The 19,676-nt window shown below is 39.6% G+C and overlaps 1 protein-coding gene across 8 annotated transcripts in view; it reads left to right on the top strand.

Moving 5' to 3' along the window:
* The window catches only part of LOC138361038 (beta-lactamase-like protein 2 homolog), a 430,568-nt gene that overhangs the window by 377,632 nt on the left and 33,260 nt on the right, over positions 1-19,676 (top strand). For 5 of the 8 annotated variants that reach the window (XM_069320508.1, XM_069320503.1, XM_069320509.1 and 2 more), the window contains 2 exons: positions 9,836-10,009; positions 16,832-16,992. In XM_069320508.1, the coding sequence (XP_069176609.1) occupies positions 16,968-16,992 (25 nt within the window). In that variant the 5' untranslated portion in view covers positions 9,836-10,009; positions 16,832-16,967. Of the gene's footprint in view, positions 1-7,826; positions 7,926-9,835; positions 10,099-12,286; positions 12,568-16,831; positions 16,993-19,676 lie in introns of those variants that run through there. The other 3 variants (XM_069320510.1, XM_069320506.1, XM_069320511.1) reach the window with 3 other exon arrangements.

The following is a 19,676-nucleotide window of genomic DNA, read 5'->3' as shown; positions in this document are numbered from 1 at the left end:
GTGTTTACCTAGGGATCTAACATTCAAATTGATTACAGAGATATTGTGATTATGAGTTACTACATTGTTTACATCATGTGCTGCAAAATATCTGCAATTTAGATCATTAAAGTGATTATTGTCATAGATAGTGGATAAGAGGTTAAGTTCTGGGTCTATACTTGACTGCATTAAAAAAAGCTGATTGCAGGAAAAACAAGGAAAGAAAGGCAGATTATAAGGTAGAAATAAGCTATAAAATAGGGAAAAAAAATGTACACAATACTGTGCAAAACAAACACAAAAGGGGCTTACAGGGGTACAATGGAGTAAGGGAGTATGGCTAGGCTAGGACACCTAGGTAATAAATGAGATTAAAGAAAAAACATATAAACATGGACTATACAAAACACAAGATATAGACATACAAAACAAAAATATAAACAAGACTAAGCAATACAAAAACAAATTGAGCAAAAATGAAAAATGAGGTAGATTGCTTACAAGTACTCTCAGGTACACTGTAAGTAACAATAGATAGATAATATATATCAATATAGATAAGAATGTCACGATACAATAAGATGAGCAGTTACAGGAACAGATGAAAGCAAATCTGCTGTAAAATAGAAAGTAATTATAGCAAAACACAACAATATAATAATATAACAATACAATAAGAGCTTACAAAGTATTGAGTCTGCTAAATTAGAGAATAATTATGGCAAGACACAACAATAAATGCAAGTAAACAAAAGAATTGAAACAATTAGAGGTAGAATTAAGGTCACTAGATAGCCATGGAGGATACACAAGTTTGGTGGAGAGAACAAAAAATCAGTAGAGACTGACAAGATGAATATATAAAAAAATTTGACAAATGATAATTGTAAACTAAAATAATCTTAAAGATAAAAATTTTTATTAAGCTTAGTTTTAAGTTATAATTAGTATGAATTTAATTAAAAGAACAAAAATGAGATCAATAATTGATTTCAATAAATGATATAGATCAATACAAATAAATTTAAAATATAATTGGAATAGGGTAAGATTAGATTTAAGAGTAAAATTTTACAATGAAACTGAGGTAGATGCTTGCATAAGTGCATGGAGACTTGATGGATTATTTAGGAAATTATATGAATGAGAGAACATTAGGTAAAAGGTAAGGCAGAGACAGCACCTTAGACAAAGTTAGACTAAGTTAGGTTAGGCTCAGGCACTGAAAGAGTTATTTTAAGTATTGGCATTGATCGGGTTCAGGTTTTCAGATATACCACAATCACTTAAGAAGGCCAGGAGTTGTTGGTCACATTTTATTTCATATCTTTTTCCTGTAATTTCCTTCTTCGCAAAAATCGTACCATTCCTAGTGTAGCACTGCTTGATAACACCAGGGTTTTGTTTGCGAATTTGGCGCAGCCTGTAGAGGAGGGATCCCCGCTGCTTTGTAAGACACTCATTTATATAGAGGTTGGTTTTTTGCTTAGCAGCTGATTGTATGAGGTCAGACTTCACAGAGGGATTTGCAAGTTTGATGAGCATTCTCCTAATGGTACGGGGATTGTTTTTATCTAACCTAATAGCCGATTTGATTTGAACATTGACACTGATCTTTGAATTAATTAGGGTGTTGGCTATGTTACAGCAATCCTCACCTTGTTGTTCATCAGGTAGATCAGTAGAGCTAATTATCAGGGAGTCATGAAGTTGTTGTTGCTCTTGGTCATCTTCGGAAGCCGCCTGGTGAATCTGAAGGAGATTGATCTGTTTTTCCAGCTTTTGAAGGAGGTCACTTTGAGCTGAGAGGGTTTCTTCGGCCTGAATCTTACGTATTTGTTCCATTGCAACATTTGCAACAGTTTGTATGTTGAGAATTTCTTGGTTGTTGTTCGTCGACGATTCAAGGAGGCGGTCTATGGTATGTTGTTGTCGGGTGACTGTGTCTTGGAGGGCCGAAATAGCTTCTGATTGCATTTTCACAAGGTTGTGCAGTTTCTGGAGCCATGGATTACTTCGGAGAGGTTTGAAGTTTGGACAGGGAGCCATAGATTGAGTGAATTCTACAGTTAGAGATTCGAGTGAGTGAGTTGAAGGGGGGGAGTGAGGAGGGGGAGCGGATGCTGTGTTTACCAACATCGGCGGGGATTGCAACGTTGCCAGTGTTTCATTCAGAACTCTAGGAGTAATGGAATCAGAGCGAGAGGCACCCCTACCTTGCTTGGTGTTATGTTTGGGCATGTTTTCGACGAATAGATTCTTGGTAGCATTTCTAAAGGTAGATACTTGGTGAATTATAGTAGGGATGCCTAGCGTATAGGGAACACATCGCTGAAGGGTCGTAGAAAGGCAGGCGAAAATTGGTTAATTTTGGTTGATTACTGTTGAGGTTCACTGTGAGTTATGGCATATTAAGTCTCCATGCACTTAACTCGTGCTAGGCAGACCCAAATTTGACCCAAACCTCCCTGCAGTTTTTAAAATATCCCAAATATCCCAATTACGAGGCCTGAGCCATATTTTGGAGCCAAATTCTGGCTCTCTGCACGTATTCGCAGTTTGATATTACGACTTTTTATACCCAACATATGCCAAGTACTGGACGCAGCAGTGAGTCACATTTTGCACAAACTCCCCTGCAGTTTCCGAAATATCCCAAATATCCCAATTTCGAGGCCTGAGCCATATTATGGAGCCAAATTCTGGCTCTCTGCACGTATTCGCAGTTTGAAATTGCGACTTTTTATACCAACATATGCCAAGTATTCACATCAATCGCCAAGTACTCGGCGATTGATGTGAATAGTTTTTTATTTGGTGTTGATAGTCCTTATGCTTTGGCGGCATTTTCTAGGTATGTTCTTATAGACAATTTTATTGCGAACACAGTGATACCAAAGTTAAATACGTGCGCCTTCAATTATTGTCAGGACAGTCAAAAGAGAGTTCACTTTTTCGGTCTTACCGCGTAGGCGCCCGAACCGCCAGAAGCACATAGGGTATGATTTTTTTTGAATGCCAAGAGCGCGAAATTGTTTTAAAAACTGCAGGGGGGGTTTGGGCAAAATGTGTCCCACCGCCGCTTTCAGTAATTCATTATCACCACACCAGAAATAAATATCTCTTTGATATCCCCAGAGTTAAACTTAATCTGTGTAAACACTCTATGCAAATAAAGGGACCCAGTTTATGGAACTCACTCCCTACTGAATTGAAAAGCTGTCCAACTTTTACATCATTCAAAATCAATACTAAAAAGTACCTAATTTCATCTTCATAGTTTTTCACTTTTTGCCTTAAAATTGCACTGTATTAATTGCTACCCAATCTCCCAATCTTTATGTACCCAATCTGAACATCTTTACCGTTGTGATCATTGCTGTCTTATATGTGCTGTCAATCTGCTGTATGGTGTCTATTAACCTTGTTTAAATTACTAATCAAGCTGTCAATGTAATCAATCAGAGCTTTAATATAACAATATGCTTTAATATACCTACTTATCTCTCTCATCTCATTTTTCTCTTGTAATGTGTCTTTATCATTTATGAATTCTGATTGAAATTACCTACTTAAAATTATCTGCTAGATTAAGGACCTGCCCGAAACGCTGCGCGTACTAGTGGCTTTACAAGAATGTAAATACTGTACTATCCAATGTATTCTCACAAACCCAATGTACCTTCTTGTATATATATAAATAAATAAATAAATAAATAAATAAATAAATAAATAAATAAATAAATAAATAAATTGGCATTTTTCGGTATAAAAAGCTGGAATTTCAAACTGCGAATACGTGCAGAGAGCCAGAATTTGGCTCCAAAATATGGCTCAGGTATCGGATTTGGGATGTTTGGGATATTTTGAAAACTGCATGGGGGTTTGGGCAAAATGTGACCCACCGCCGCTTGCAGTAATTATCAGATTTTCGGTATAAAAAGCCGGAATTTCAAACTGCGAATACGTGCAGAAAGCCAGATTTTGGCTCTAAAATATGGCTCAGGTATCGGATTTGGGATGTTTGGGATATTTTGAAAATTGCAGGGGGGTTTGGGCAAAATGTGACCCACCGCCGCTTTCATTAATTGACATATTTTCGGTATAAAAAGTAGGAATTTCAAACTGCGAATACGTGCAGAGAGGCAGAATTTGGCTCTAAAATATGGCTCAGGTATCGGATTTGGGATGTTTGGGATATTTTGAAAACTGCAGGGGGGTTTGGGCAAAATGTGACCCACCGCCGCTCTCAGTAATTGGTTTATTTTCAGTATAAAAAGTCTGAATTTCAAACTGCGAATACGTGCAGAGAGCCAGAATTTAGCTCCAAAATATGGCTCAGGTATCGGATTTGGGATGTTTGGGTTATTCTAAAAACTGCAGGTGGGTTTGGGCAAAATGTGACCCACCGCCGCTTTTAGTAATTGGCATATTTTCGGTATAAAAAGCCGGAATTTCAAACTGCGAATACGTGCAGAGAGCCAGAATTTGGCTCTAAAATATGGCTCAGGTATCGGATATGGGATGTTTGGGATATTTTGAAAACTGCAGGGGGGTTTGGTCAAAATGTGACCCATCACCGCTTTCAGTAATTGGTATATTTTCAGTATATAAATCGGAATTTCAAACTGCGAATACGTGCAGAGAGCCAGAATTTGGCTCCAAAATATGGCTCAGGTTTCGGATTTGGGATGTTTGGGATATTTTAAAAACTGCAGGGGAGTTTGGGCAAAATGTGACCCACCGCCGCTCTCAGTAATTGGCATATTTTCGGTTTAAAAAGCCGGAATTTCAAACGGCGAATACGTGCAGAGAGCCAGAATTTGGCTCTAAAATATGACTCAGGTATCGGATTTGGGATGTTTGGGATATTTTGAAAACTGCAGGGGGGTTTGGGCAAAATATGACCCACCGCCGCTTTCAGTAATTGGCATATTTTCGGTATAAAAAGTTGGAATTTCAAACTGTGAATACGTGCAGAGAGCCAGAATTTGGCTCCAAAATATGGCTCAGGTATCGGATTTTGGATGTTTGGGATATTTTGAATACTGCTGGGGGGTTTGGGCAAAATGTGACCCACCGCCGCTTTCAGTAATTGGTATATTTTCAGTATGAAAAGTAGGAATTTCAAACTGCGAATACGTGCAGAGAGCCAGAATTTGGCTCCAAAATATGGCTCAGGTATCGAATTTGGGATGTTTGGGATATTTTAAAAACTGCAGGGGGGTTTGGGCAAAATGTGACCCACCGCCGCTTTCAGTAATTGGCATATTTTCGGTATAAAAAGTCAGAATTTCAAACTGCGAATACGTGCAGAGAGCCAGAATTTGGCTCCAAAATATTGCTCAGGTATTGGATTTTGGATGTTTGAGATATTTTGAAAACTGCATGGGGGTTTGGGCAAAATGTTACCCACTGCCGCTTTCATTAATTGGCATATTTTCGGTATAAAAAGTAGGAAATTCAAATTGCGAATACGTGCAGAGAGCCAGAATTTGGCTCTAAAATATGGCTCAGGTATCGGATTTGGGATGTTTGGGATATTTTGAAAACTGCAGGGGTTTTTGGGCAAAATGTGACCCACCGCCGCTTTAAGTAATTGGCAAATTTTCGGTATAAAAAGTAGGAATTTCAAACTGCGAATACATGCAGAGAGCCAGAATTTGGCTCCAAAATGTGGCTCAGGTATCGGATTTGGGATGTTTGGGATAATTTAAAAACTGCAGGGGGGGTTTGGGCAAAATGTGACCCACCGCCGCTTTCAGTAATTATCATATTTTCGGTATAAAAAGCCGGAATTTCAAACTGCGAATACGTGCAGAGAGCCAGAATTTGGCTCTAAAATATGGCTCAGGTATCGGATTTGGGATGTTTGGGATATTTTGAAAACTGCATGGGGGTTTGGGCAAAATGTGACCCACTGCCGCTTTCATTAATTGGCATATTTTCGGTATAAAAAGTAGGAAATTCAAATTGCGAATACGTGCAGAGAGCCAGAATTTGGCTCTAAAATATGGCTCAGGTATCGGATTTGGGATGTTTGGGATATTTTGAAAACTGCATGGGGGTTTGGGCAAAATGTGACCCACTGCCGCTTTCATTAATTGGCATATTTTCGGTATAAAAAGTCTGAATTTCAAACTGCGAATACGTGCAGAGAGCCAGAATTTGGCTCCAAAATATGGCTCAGGTATCGGATTTGGGATGTTTGGGATATTTTGAAAACTGCAGGGGGGTTTGGGCAAAATGTGACCCACCGCCACTTTCAGTTGTATAATATGTATATTATGTATAATATGTATAACATGTATAACAACGTGTGGTGTTATAATGTAATGATTTTGTTACAGTGTGAAGGTGGTTTGTTAGTGTGGTGGATGGTTATTGTGGGATAATGGATGGTGGTGTGTTAGTCTAATTGGTGGTGTAATGATTGATGATATGGGCAGGCAGGGCAGCAATTGGTGGTGATAATGATTGATGATGTGGGCAGGCAGGGCAGCCATTGGTGGTGATAATGATTGATGATGTGGGCAGGCAGGACAGCCATTGGTGGTGATAATGATTGATGATGTGGGCAGGCAGGGCAGCCATTGGTGGTGATAATGATTGATGATGTGGGCAGGCAGGGCAGCCATTGGTGGTGATAATGATTGAGGAGCCGGTCGGCCGAGCGGACAACACGCTGGACTTGTGATCCTGTGGTCCTGGGTTCAATCGCAGGCGCCGGCGAGAAACAATGGGCAGAGTTTCTTTCACCCTATGCCCCTGTTACCTAGCAGTAAAATAGGTACCTGGGTGTTAGTCAGCTGTCACGAGCTGCTTCCTGGGGGTGGAGGCCTGGTCGAAGACCGGGCCGCAGGGACACTAAAGCCCCGAAATCATCTCAAGATAACCTCAAGATGTGGGTTTTAGAGTGTAATGGGTGGTGATGTTGGTTTTAGAGTGTAATGGGTGGTGATATTGGTTTTAGAGTGTAATGGGTGGTGATGTTGGTTTTAGAGTGTAATGGGTGGTGATATTGGTTTTAGAGTGTAATGGGTGGTGATGTTGGTTAGAGTGTAATGGGTGGTGAAGTTGGTTTTAGAGTGTAATGGGTGGTGATGTTGGTTTTAGAGTGTAATGGGTGGTGATGTTGGTTAGAGTGTAATGGGTGGTGAAGTTGGTTTTAGAGTGTAATGGGTGGTGATATGTTGGTTTTAGAGTGTAATGGGTGGTGATGTTGGTTTTAGAGTGTAATGGGTGGTGATATTGGTTTTAGAGTGGTAATGGGTGGTGATGTTGGTTAGAGTGTAATGGGTGGTGAAGTTGGTTTTAGAGTGTAATGGGTGGTGATGTTGGTTTTAGAGTGTAATGGGTGGTGATGTTGGTTAGAGTGTAATGGGTGGTGAAGTTGGTTTTAGAGTGTAATGGGTGGTGATGTTGGTTTTAGAGTGTAATGGGTGGTGATGTTGGTTAGAGTGTAATGGGTGGTGAAGTTGGTTTTAGAGTGTAATGGGTGGTGATATGTTGGTTTTAGAGTGTAATGGGTGGTGATATGTTGGTTTTAGAGTGTAATGGGTGGTGATGTTGGTAAGAGTGTAATGTTAAAACTTCAATGCTATGTACCTCATAAATCAAATATACCTTCTTGTGTATATATATATAAATAGATTAATAAAATAAATAAGTTACAGCATTGATAAGGATAAATAGCTTAGGATAATTAACATACTGTGATGGTTATAGTCAGATATAATGAGTGAAGGGCGAGTGGAAAAGTTCATTATTATTATTCAATTATTATGAGTGAATTATTAAATCATACATTTGATTTGATAATATATTATTATATTATTATTCTTAAGGGAGTGTTTGAGGGAGACGGTGTATAATGTTGTTGTGTTTCCCGCGTGAATGTGGCGGGAGCTGAAGCTGCCAGTGGATTCCCTCGACACTCCCTGGTGAGTCTCTCTCTCTCTTTCTCTCCCTAGTGAGTCTCTCTCCCTCTTTTCTCTCCCTAGTGAGTCTCTCTCCCTCTTTTCTCTCCCTAGTGAGTCTCTATCCCTCTTTTCTCTCCCTAGTGAGTCTCTCTCCCTCTTTTCTCTCCCTAGTGAGTCTCTTTCTTTTCTCTCCCTTGTTACACAATTGGTCTTGATGAATTGCTCTTCATCTATCCTATTACCGAGTGTACACTTGGGGTCGTGACCTGTACCAGTGCCCAGTTGGGTACTCTGTGCCGGTCTGACACGGGTCAGTGCCTTTCTGGTACTGGCGTGACAATACCCAGTGATACCCCCTCGTGCCAGTCTGGGATTGTTCCCGGTCTGGTAATGCCCAGTCTACGCTGTGCCAGTCTGGGGGTTTGATTGGAAAGTATGGTGGGGGCTCCTGGTGGGGTACCGCATGCCACCCTAGGGTCATGCCTGAGCTGAGGCTGCCCACCGTGGCGTCCCCTCACCCCTCGACCACCGCAGCTCATCAGTGATGCTTTATGGCATCCATTAGAATATATTTATACAAAAAATATGTATACTTGCTCAAGCAGGTGAGTTTTAAAGTTGTGTAATATTTAATAATATTGTTTATTTAACAGGGGAAATATTTGTATAATATAAATGAGTACAGATACTGCAATTTTGTACACCAGAAATTCTTCACTGGTTATTTCAGCTCTTAATTATACAATTTAAAAGTTTAATGCTTTGTATTTTGCAGTTATTTTACAGTGGCACTAGGCCATACTTCAGAGACTCCAAACATGTCATGTGTTAGGTTCCACAAATGTGTATGTGAACCATCTGGTGAACTTTGGTTCACCAGATGGTTCATACTACTATTATCATGGTATTACATATGGTATTGCATATGGAATACTATATGGTATTGTAAGTGAAGAATTGTATTAAAATAAGTGAAGAATTATGTAGAAATACAGAATTGTATTTGTGCTGCTTTTTCAGCTATGTTTTCATTCCATGTTTTCATTTTACTCTTTATGCTCACTTAGTATTAAGCTTTAGTCATTAAAGTTTTTCATGCCCGAAACGCTTTGCGTAATAGTGGCTTTAGGCATTGTATGTACTAGCTCTATCTATAAATCCATCATTCTTTGTAAAATCTCTTGTATGTATGTACCTTACCTAAATAAACATTTGATTTAATGGGTGGTGATGTTGGTTTTAGGGTGTAATGGGTGGTGATGTTGGTTAGAGTGTAATGGGTGGTGATGTTGGTTTTAGAGTGTAATGGGTGGTGATGTTGGTTAGAGTGTAATGGGTGGTGATGTTGGTTTTAGAGTGTAATGGGTGGTGATGTTGGTTTTAGAGTGTAATGGGTGGTGATGTTGGTTTTAGAGTGTAATGGGTGGTGATGTTGGTTTTAGAGTGTAATGGGTGGTGATGTGGGATTTACAGTGTAATGGGTGTTGATGGTTGAGTGATATGTGGTGCTAATGTGTTACAGGGAGGACCTGGAAAAATACAGGTTTGGAAACAAGATTGTTATTTTTTTAAACAAATTAGTACAAGGAAACATAATAGACATAATATCACTTGATTGTTTCAAGCATAGGTTAGACCTTTATATATATAAATAAGGTTGGGTGGATATAGATATAGGCTGCCTCCTATTTTTACTCATTTATAAGCTGCAGTTTCCTTTATCCATACACCCAACCACATGGGTTGAACGGTAGAGCGACGGTCTCACTTTGTGCAGGTCAGCATTCAGCGGACAAGTTCTATATAGTCGTAATGATTTGGCACTGTCTCCTGATAGTTCCCTTCCCTTATTCCTATGCTGGTATGTTGGTGTGTGGTAGTGGTGTGTTAAGGTGTGATGGATGGTAGCTTCAGAGTGTGATGTGTTGCAGGCATGGCTCGGCCACCATCCTGACGGCCGACGATGGGGAAGGTGACCAACGCATCCGTCTCACTGGAGGGACGCCAGCTGCTGGAAATGGACAAGCAGGAAGGTGTTCATGTCGGAGGCTCTCCGGAGTACCTGGGTGTGAGTGTCTTCAAGATCAAGGGCGACTACCGTGATGGTAAGGAGACCCGCTTCTCACCAGCCCACTGTGTCACCAGCAGTACTTTCTCCTCTAGTGTTGAATATCCAGGCTACGTAAGAATTACGGTAATAATTTAAATATCGGAATGCTTTAAAAGACAATAGCTTCACAAATTATATTATTTTGTTATGATGCTTTTGCAGTAAAGACCATATAACCCCAACCAGTAAAGACCATAACCCCAACCCACATACACTAAATGATGATGTTAATAATGAACTAAAAAAAGTCCACTTATGGATGTCAACCAACAAACTAACACTTAACATAGAAAAGACCTACTACATCCTATTTGGAAGCACATCTACAAATGCAATCCAGCTTCAGATTGACAATGTAAACATTAGCAATAAAAATGATGGAAAGTTTCTTGGCATATTCCTAGACAAGAGACTCAACTTCAGTACCCACATACAACACATAACTAAGAAAGTCTCTAAAACAGTTGGTATACTCTCCAAAATCAGATATTATGTTCCTAACTCTGCTCTCATCTCTCTATATTATGCACTAATCTATCCCTATCTCAACTATGGTATCTGTGCATGGGGTTCAACCACTGCAAACCACCTTAAGTCCATCATCACCCAGCAAAAATCTGCTATCAGAATAATATCAAATTCTGCTTTCAGACAACACACAGCCCCCTTGTTTAACTCCCTAAACATGCTAAACATAATCTCACTCCACAAATTCTCTTGTGTCAACTACATTTACAAAACCCTGTTCTTAAATGCAAATCCTTGTCTGAAACTCTTCCTGGACAGATGTAATAGGACCCATTATCACCACACCAGAAATAAATATCTCTTTGATATCCCCAGAGTTAAACTTAATCTGTGTAAACACTATGCAAATAAAGGGACTCAGTTTATGGAACTCACTCCCTACTGAATTGAAAAGCTGTCCAACTTTTACATCATTCAAAATCAATACTAAAAAGTATCTAATTTCATCTTCATAGTTTTTCACTTTTTGCCTTAAAATTGCACTGTATTAATTGCTACCCAATCTCCCAACCTTTATGTTCCCAATTTGAACATCTTTACCATTGTGATCATTGCTGTTTTCTTATATTGTTTTCTTCATTGCTTGAAACAGTCTCCGTGGTGTAGTGGTAAGACACTCGCCTGGCGTTCCGCGAGCGCTTTGTCATGGGTTCGTATCCTGGCCGGGGAGGATTTACTAGGCGCAAATCCTTAACTGTAGCCTCTGTTTAACGCAACAGTAAAATGTGCACTTGGATGAAAAAACGATTCTTCGCGGGCGGGGATCGTATTCCAGGGACGTGCCCGAAACGCTGCACGTACTAGTGGCTGTACAGGAATGTAACAACTCTTGTATATATCTCAAAAAAAAAAAAAAAAAAAAAAAAAAAAAAAAAAGTGCTGCCAATCTGCTGTATGGTGTTTATAAATCTTGTTTATCTGTATCTTTTGCTACCCCAATCTCCCAATCTTTATGTACCCAATCTGAACATCTTTACCATTGTGATCATTGCTGTCTTATATGTGCTGTCAATCTGCTGTATGGTGTCTATTAACCTTGTTTAAATTACTAATCAAGCTGTCAATGTAATCAATTAGAGCTTTAATATAACAATGTGCTTTAATATACCTACTTATCTCTCTCATCTCATTTTTCTCTTGCAATGTATCTTTATCATTTATCAATTCTGATAGAAATTACCTACTTAAAATTATCTGCTAGATTAAGGACCTGCCCGAAACGCTGCGCGTACTAGTGGCTTTACAAGAATGTAAATACTGTACTATCCAATGTATTCTCACAAACCCAATGTACCTTCTTGTATATATAAATAAATAAATAAATAAATAAATAAATAAATAAATAAATAAAAAGCGGCGTGTGTTAGATCGTGTGTTATAGGTAGACATCTTCAGAAGGATGGATTTACAATTCAGTGGTGTGGATAACAAGTGCCTTGTGTCTATCACATCACTAAACGTCATTTAATAACTATATGCCTGTTAAGTAGAAGATTTTATGTATTTATTTATTTATTTATTTATATACAAGAAGGTACATTGAGTTAGAGAGAATACATAACATAGTATTTACAGTCTTGTAAAGCCACTAGTACGCGCAGCGTTTCGGGCAGATTTTTAACTGTTAATAGCATTATATTGTGATTTTAATAGTGAGCAGTTATATTTATATACGAAACATACAAGTTTTCTACCAAAAATGGTGGAAATATGTGTGGGGATCCGTGCTCTGTAATTTAGAGTGGCAGCCGAAGACCGGACAACAACCGCCTGGTCGCATGAGCACCAGCGATCAGCTGATGACATCAACATTGTGTCCCTCGTCGGCCCGGAGTGAACAACATCTCGCCCTACGGTCGACCTCTAACACACACCGCTTTTTAGTCGCCGCTCCTCTACAGCGAAGAACGATAAACATTTTAAAGCTTGATTCTCAACATTGGTACTCGTGCAGTCATCGAGAAGATAAACCATACAAACTGCACGTCCATTAAGGACCCAATTCCCAGTCTTACATAAGATACTGTAAGTTCACTGCACATTTAGCAAAGAACCAGCAACTGCTCAACACCGTCAGCTACCAAATATCGGGAATGGCGGCGTTTATTGCCAAGATAACGTCAATCACGCGTCGTATCACTCGCATCCTGGGCTGCAACCCGGGGCCTATTGTCAAATTGTTATTAGGTTGTGTGATTGTTATATTATGTGATTGTCTTAGGTTGTGATTGTTATGTTATGTGATTGTCTTAGGTTGTGATTGTTATGTTATGTGATTGTCTTAGGTTGTGTGATTGTTATGTTATGTGATTGTCTTAGGTTGTGATTGTTATGTTATGTGATTGTCTTAGGTTGTGATTGTTATGTTATGTGATTGTCTTAGGTTGTGTGATTGTTATGTTATGTGATTGTCTTAGGTTGTGATTGGTATAAGGTGTTTTTTTGGTAGTAGTTGTGAGACGGGTGTTGCGATGAGGTTGTTCTCAACGTGAGGTTCTTTACTGCCGTACTTGCCTAGTACTCGACTAGTTGTGCTTGCGGAGATTGAGCTGTCGCTCTTTGGTCCCGCCTCTCAACTCTCAATCAACTGGTGTACAGATTCCTGAGCCTATTGGGCTTTGTCATATCAACGTTTGAAACTGTGCATGGAGTCAGCCTCCACCACATCACTGCCTAATGCATTCCATTTGTAAACTATCTTGATACTGAAAAATTCTTTGAAATGTCTCTGTGGCTCATGTGTCTCCTCAGTTTCCACCTGTGTCTCCTCTTCCACCCATGCTAAATAGTTTGTCTTTGTCTACCCTGTCAATTCCTCTAAGAATTTTGTAAGTGGTGATCATGTCTCCACTTATTATTCTTCTGTCTTCCATGATGTAAGGTTTAGCTCCTAGAGCCTTTCCTCTTAACTCATGCCTCTCAGTTCTGGGACTAGTCTGGTGGCATACCTAGGAATCTTCTCTAACTTTGCCTTGTGTTGAACTAAGTATGAACTAATGAGGAGCTAAGACAGATGGAACAACATCAGGAGGAAGCTAATAAGGAGAGCACCATTAGAAAGTCTTTGTCTTGGAATGTCTCAAAGGATAGGGGTCTTAAGAAGACTAGGACAGCTGTAGGCAGGTTGTCAAAGACCTCCAATTCATTCGCCATGTTGGAAGACGAGTGCTGTAGGGAGATTGCAGTTCGCTCGAAAGGCACGGCAATGAAGGGCACGCAGGTCAATCAAGGTGCTCACAAAGTAAAGGAAGTACGTAAGTGAATTTTGGTTATGGGAGTCTCAGGTGAGGTATTTGAATAGTCATTGGCTCTAGACTTGGAGAGGCGGGGTTTATTGGGCCTAGGAAACTAGTTGTGGGAGGAGCTTGTGAGCTCCACTGGTAAGCTTGTGAGCAAATCTTAGTTTAGTGTGTCTTGAGAGGTGACTTGGGACAGTTCCAGGGGACCTGGGAGAAGCCGTCAACATCTGGCTGGTAATTTCAGTGAAAGGTAATTTGTTCCCTTGGTTGGGTGTGTCAGCTAATTGCACTCCTTTGCCTCATAGGATGTATTAAGAGTTAGGATATTATTTTGTGTCATTGATTAAATAACGTTTCATTATTGATTATTTGGAGTTTTAGCTCAATTCCCCTTAAAAATTTAGTCTGAGCCATTAGATTTCTCATTTTCATGCAGGTTTTGGAAGCTCCCTGTGTTTTTCTTCATTTAATGATAATTAAGACATCCCCTGATCCTCAATTGGTAAAGAAAAGAATTTCTATAAATTATCCCCAGTGTTAATGTCCGAGATGTAATACACCATTCGAGAGTATGATTATTGGTTTCTGTCCTTCCTAGGAGATCAGTAATGCAGGCACATTCAGGTTTCAGAAGGTGGTAGCAGTGTAAACTTAAGTTTTTATTAATATTAGAATCATAACAACCCAGTTGTATTTCCCCCATTTAATAATTCAGTTTAACATTAGAGCGGATAAGTTCAATGAGGGTCAAAGTGAGCTTGATAAGCAGTGTTAAGCTGGGGTTTTAAGTGAGAAAGGGGAGTATCAATCTGGAGGTGTTACATGAGGCCTTATCTGAGGACTTATCTGGCCTGGTCTGGCTCGAAGCCTGGTCTCTCCCGAAGCGTGATCTGGCCCAGCCCGAGGCTTGATCTTGCCCAAGGCCTCCTAGTCTGGTTGCCATCCCCCCCCTCTACTGCCAACATGCTACAACCCACACCCCCACCCCCTCCAGCACCCAACCACCGGCAGCCCGCCAACCGCTCCCTCCTCTTGTCAGTTTGTTGAGAAAATTAGGTGATTTCGCTTGATTGGATTCAATAATGCTCATATATGTAGCATTTATATACCAAATTGTTTCCAAGTGATTGTTCCATCAAATGCCATAGGGAAAATGAAAAATTTATAATAATAAATGAATATTTTTATGAATACAGGTAATTATATCGAGATTGATACAATTGGCTTCCGGAAATCAACTTATATGAGCAGTTATGTTATGGTTATGATTTTGTTATTTATGTTATGGCATAGTTATGATTTTGATATGGAATTGTTCATCAATGATTGTTCTATCATGTGCCATGTTCAAAATTATAAATACATAAATAGATTTTCTAAAATTTTTGTATTGGTGATAGTGGATGTAGGTCCTCTTTTATTTTCATATGGAGGGGAGGGACAGCCTGGGGCCAATGGGTAGAACAAATTCCGCGGTGGAAGAAATTGGCCTTGCCCCATATAGTTAATTCAAGTAAGGACACACTGTAATTACTTGCGTCAAACTATTGCCCAATTAGCTTAATGTCTATTGTGGGAAAGTTGCTTGAATCGTTAACTGCAAATAACATTTGTTTTCATCTTGAAGAACATTGATTAATAAATGAATTACAACATGGTTTTACAAATGGCCGTTCTTGTGTAACAAATTTGCTATCATTTTATTTCAGCATAGTTGAAGCTCTTGATAGTGGTAAGGTTTGTGATGTTGTGGACCTTGACTTTAGCAAAGCTTTTGATACAGTGCTACATGATTTATTTATTTTTGTTTTATTTATTTATATATACAAGAGTTCTTACATTCTTGTACAGCCACTAGCACGCATAGCATTTTGGGCAAGTTCTTAATCCTAATTTTCACACACTCACATCCCCAGGAAGCAGCCCATAGCAGCTGTTTAACTTCCAGGTACCTATTTACTGCCAGGTGAACATGAGCATCAGAGTGAAAGAAACTGCCCATTTGTTTCTGCCTCCACCGAGGATCGAACCCAGACCCTTAGGACTATGAACCCCGAGTGCTGTTCACTCAGCTGTCAGGCCCCCATTAAAACGATAGAGGTTTACGGTATTGGGGGTGCTATATTATTTTTTTATTTTTTTTTTTTTTTTTGAGATATATACAAGAGTTGTTACATTCTTGTACAGCCACTAGTACGCGTAGCGTTTCGGGCAGGTCCTTAATCCTATGGTCCCTGGAATACGATCCCCTGCCGTGAAGAATCGTTTTTTCATCCAAGTACACATTTTACTGTTGCGTTAAACAGAGGCTACAGTTAAGGAATTGCGCCCAGTAAATCCTCCCCGGCCAGGATACGAACCCATGACATAGCGCTCGCGGAACGCCAGGCGAGTGTCTTACCACTACACCACGGAGACTGATTCCGCGGTTAAGTTGGATTAGGGCATAGTTATACCAAAGGAAACAAAGAGTTAGTATAAATGTGGTTAAATGAGAGTGGGAAAATGTTGTAAGCCTATTGAATATTATGTAAAAGATAGGTTGAGAAAAGGATTAGAGCCTAAAAAAATTAAAGGCCTGTGTGATGATAGAGCTACTGCAGACACTTCTTCTGTAGTTCCTTCTTGAAAGGGAGCTACTGGGAGGGAGAGGCATCAGATCTGTGAATAGTTTTGCGAGTTATGCTTGATATAGTGATATAGGGAACTGAGTTATGCTTGATATAGTGATATAGGGAACTGAGTTATGCTTGATATAGTGATATAGGGAACTGAGTTATGCTTGATATAGTGATATAGGGAACTGAGTTATGCTTGATATGGTGATATAGGGAACTGAGTTATGCTTGATATAGTGATATAGGGAACTGAGTTATGCTTGATATAGTGATATAGGGAACTGAGTTATGCTTGATATAGTGATATAGGGAACTGAGTTATGCTTGATATAGTGATATAGGGAACTGAGTTATGCTTGATATAGTGATATAGGGAACTTCTTCAATTGGTGGTGGGAAAAGATGTTTCAAGTTACCATTCTCTGTTTGCAGTCGTATTCTGCTTGATGCAGGCGAGAAAGGAAATGCAGACTACATTTCAGCACTCTTGTCAGTGTTGAAACAGCAAGAGACTACCATTGACAGAATTGTTATCACCCATTGGCATCCTGACCATATAGGAGGCTTAATGGATGTTCTTGGTTGCTTAGGAGGTAAGAAGCCTAATTTATATTAAAATTTGGGCTTGTTTCTGTTTCTCACAAGAATTTAAAAGAATATACTGTACACATTTTACTGATTTTGTGCGCTCACGGGTAACTTTTACCGACTTTAGGCTTTGCTGTGGGGAGTCAAGCCTGGCTGTTGGACTTTATATGCATATTCACCTGTAGGGAATTCTATTGTGAACACAATGATACCAAAACAAGTAACGTAGCACGAGAATTAAGGTGAGAAAACTTAAACGAGTATACACATTTAGTGTCGGCGAGCACTCGCCCTCACGCTCGCCTGCACCGCCAGGGGTACTTCGTGCATATGCGCGAAGTGCACGCCTGGGGCTTGATGGTGTTAAGCATTTGGTTTAGAGCTGTGGCTTGTTACGTACTCCTAGCAGAATACGTATATAAATTTAAAATAAATTTTATTTTATTTTATCATTGCACGTATATGTACACACATTGTGTTTTTGGGTAAATTGTCGTATGGTTTGGCAGCGTCAGTGGACAGGAGCGCGGTTGCCTTTGCACAAGTCTATTACCTGATTGATACGGGAAAGCTGGACCTGTTCAGTTTGAGAGTTCCAGATGTCACTTTTATTTAGTTAGGAAATGGTTCATATACTATAATTAAACAGGTGGCATTATACTTATATATTTTGTAAGTAACTATTATATGTAACTTGCATTCTTATGTGTTTTGAGAACAAGTGGTTGTTCAATTAGTTTAAAATATTAAAAAGTCCTTAGTTTCCATCCCTCATCCTGGGATGAGGCAGACGGGAGGTGAGAATGTGGGTGGCGACAGAGCGAGAGTTCAGTAGCTTCGGGGAACCAGGAGGAGTAACATGTGGGAGATAAGTCTGTTATATTTTGTTGTGCCATAGTTACTATTATATATTACGTGCCATGACAATACTTTCATATATTCTATAAGTTAACTTTACCATCTGTGTTTTATATTATACTGTTTTGAATATATCTAATTAATATGGTGTATCTATTCTTCAGTCCTAAACGAAGATTGTTATTTTTGTGCTCATTACTTATCAAGGGGTTATACTGGTGATTCGCTATTGAGAACAGCAGTTGTCTCGTATCCCTAGACGTAATTAAAGTTTGGCTGCTGTAGGGTCACGAGCCGTAACGAACGATAGGTAACAAAGAGTTATGGGGGCCTGTGCCGGGAAATATTGTTCTCACTTAACCTTAATTATGCTAATCTAACCTTGCCTTCCTAGGTACCAGTGTGTCAAGTGTCTCTGTGTGTTTCTTAAGAACTATTCCATGTGCCAAGCAAGCCTTCCTGTGTGTCAAGCAACAACGTTTCACGATTTTGAGGTAAGTCATCCTATATATTTTGTTTGTGCAGTGAGGCCAAGCGAATTTTCAGTGTGGTGACAATTTTACAGTGAAGTGTAGTGCAGTGCCATTGTGTTAATTATTTTTGTGAATCAAGTGCCAAGTGTTAGTAACGATGGAGGAGAAAGTTGCAGCGTTGGTGGCTCACCCAGACTTTGAAGGGATTCAGAACCTTAAAAAGACTGAGTTAATACAAATGGCAAATCAGTTGGATTTGACCGCCAGCAATAGAATGGTTAAAGCCCAAATATTGAAAGTCATTGTGACGCATTTTGTTGAGAATGGGGAGTTAGAGGAAGAAATTCTAGAGGAGTTAAGAGAGGAGTCGAGTGATCAGATGATGTTAAAGCGTCTTGAGTTAGAAGCGCAAATAGCCCATGCTAAGCTTGAAGCTCAAAAGGAACAGAAAATATTAGAGGCGGAAGTTCAGCAAAGGGAGCTTGAGACTAGGCGTTTAGAAATTGCGGCACAGTTGCAAATAGAAGCCACAAAGAAGCAACAATTAGAGATTCAACAACAAATGGCTGACACTAACTTAAGGCTTGAATCACAGCGTATGGCAGCTGGGCATGGAAATACTAGTAATGTTTCAACAAATAGTGATAATAATCCCATCAGGATGAATAAGTATATAGAGTTGCCCAAGTTCAATGAGGAGGATCCTGAGGTTTTCTTTGCACATTTTTATAAAATTGCCATCAGTATGAACTGGCCAAGGGATCAGTGGGTAGCCATTATGCAGTCTCAATTTAAGGGGCGTAGTCAGGAGGTTTTCACATCCCTACCTGACGCTCATAGCTTTGATTACGAATTTGTAAAGAAAAGCATCTTAAATGCTTATCAACTAATTCCAGAGGCACACAGGCAAAAGTTTAGAAATCTAAGGAGGACAAGTGATCAGACAATAGCAGATTTTACTCGTCAGAAGACGAATTTTTGCAACAGATGGTTAAAGTCACTTGCAGTCACTGATTTTGATGCTCTAAAGAATCTTCTTATAATGGAAGAAGTATTGTCATGTCTCCCAGACCAGTTGTCTACTTTTATGGCAGAACAAAAGAATGTAACAGATATTGATGAGCTGTCAAAGCTCGCGGATGAGCATGAGTTGTTGACTAAGGCCCCGTTTACGGCCACTTCACCTAAGTCTAGTCGTAGAGTAAATTATAATGCTCACCGAACTCCTTATCAGACTCCATCCAGTCCTAGTACTCCAGTTACTCCCATGAGCTCTTCTCTTACAAAACCTAACCCTGCTACTTCCTTGTCAGGAATGTCAAATAATAATAAGGTTATTTCTAAACCTACAGTTGGTT

This window comes from Procambarus clarkii, unplaced genomic scaffold, assembly GCF_040958095.1.
Source record: "Procambarus clarkii isolate CNS0578487 unplaced genomic scaffold, FALCON_Pclarkii_2.0 HiC_scaffold_153, whole genome shotgun sequence".
NCBI classification, from domain to species: Eukaryota; Metazoa; Arthropoda; class Malacostraca; order Decapoda; family Cambaridae; genus Procambarus; species Procambarus clarkii.
Note: the sequence above shows the minus strand (reverse complement) of the source record. Positions and strands in the feature narration are given on the sequence as shown.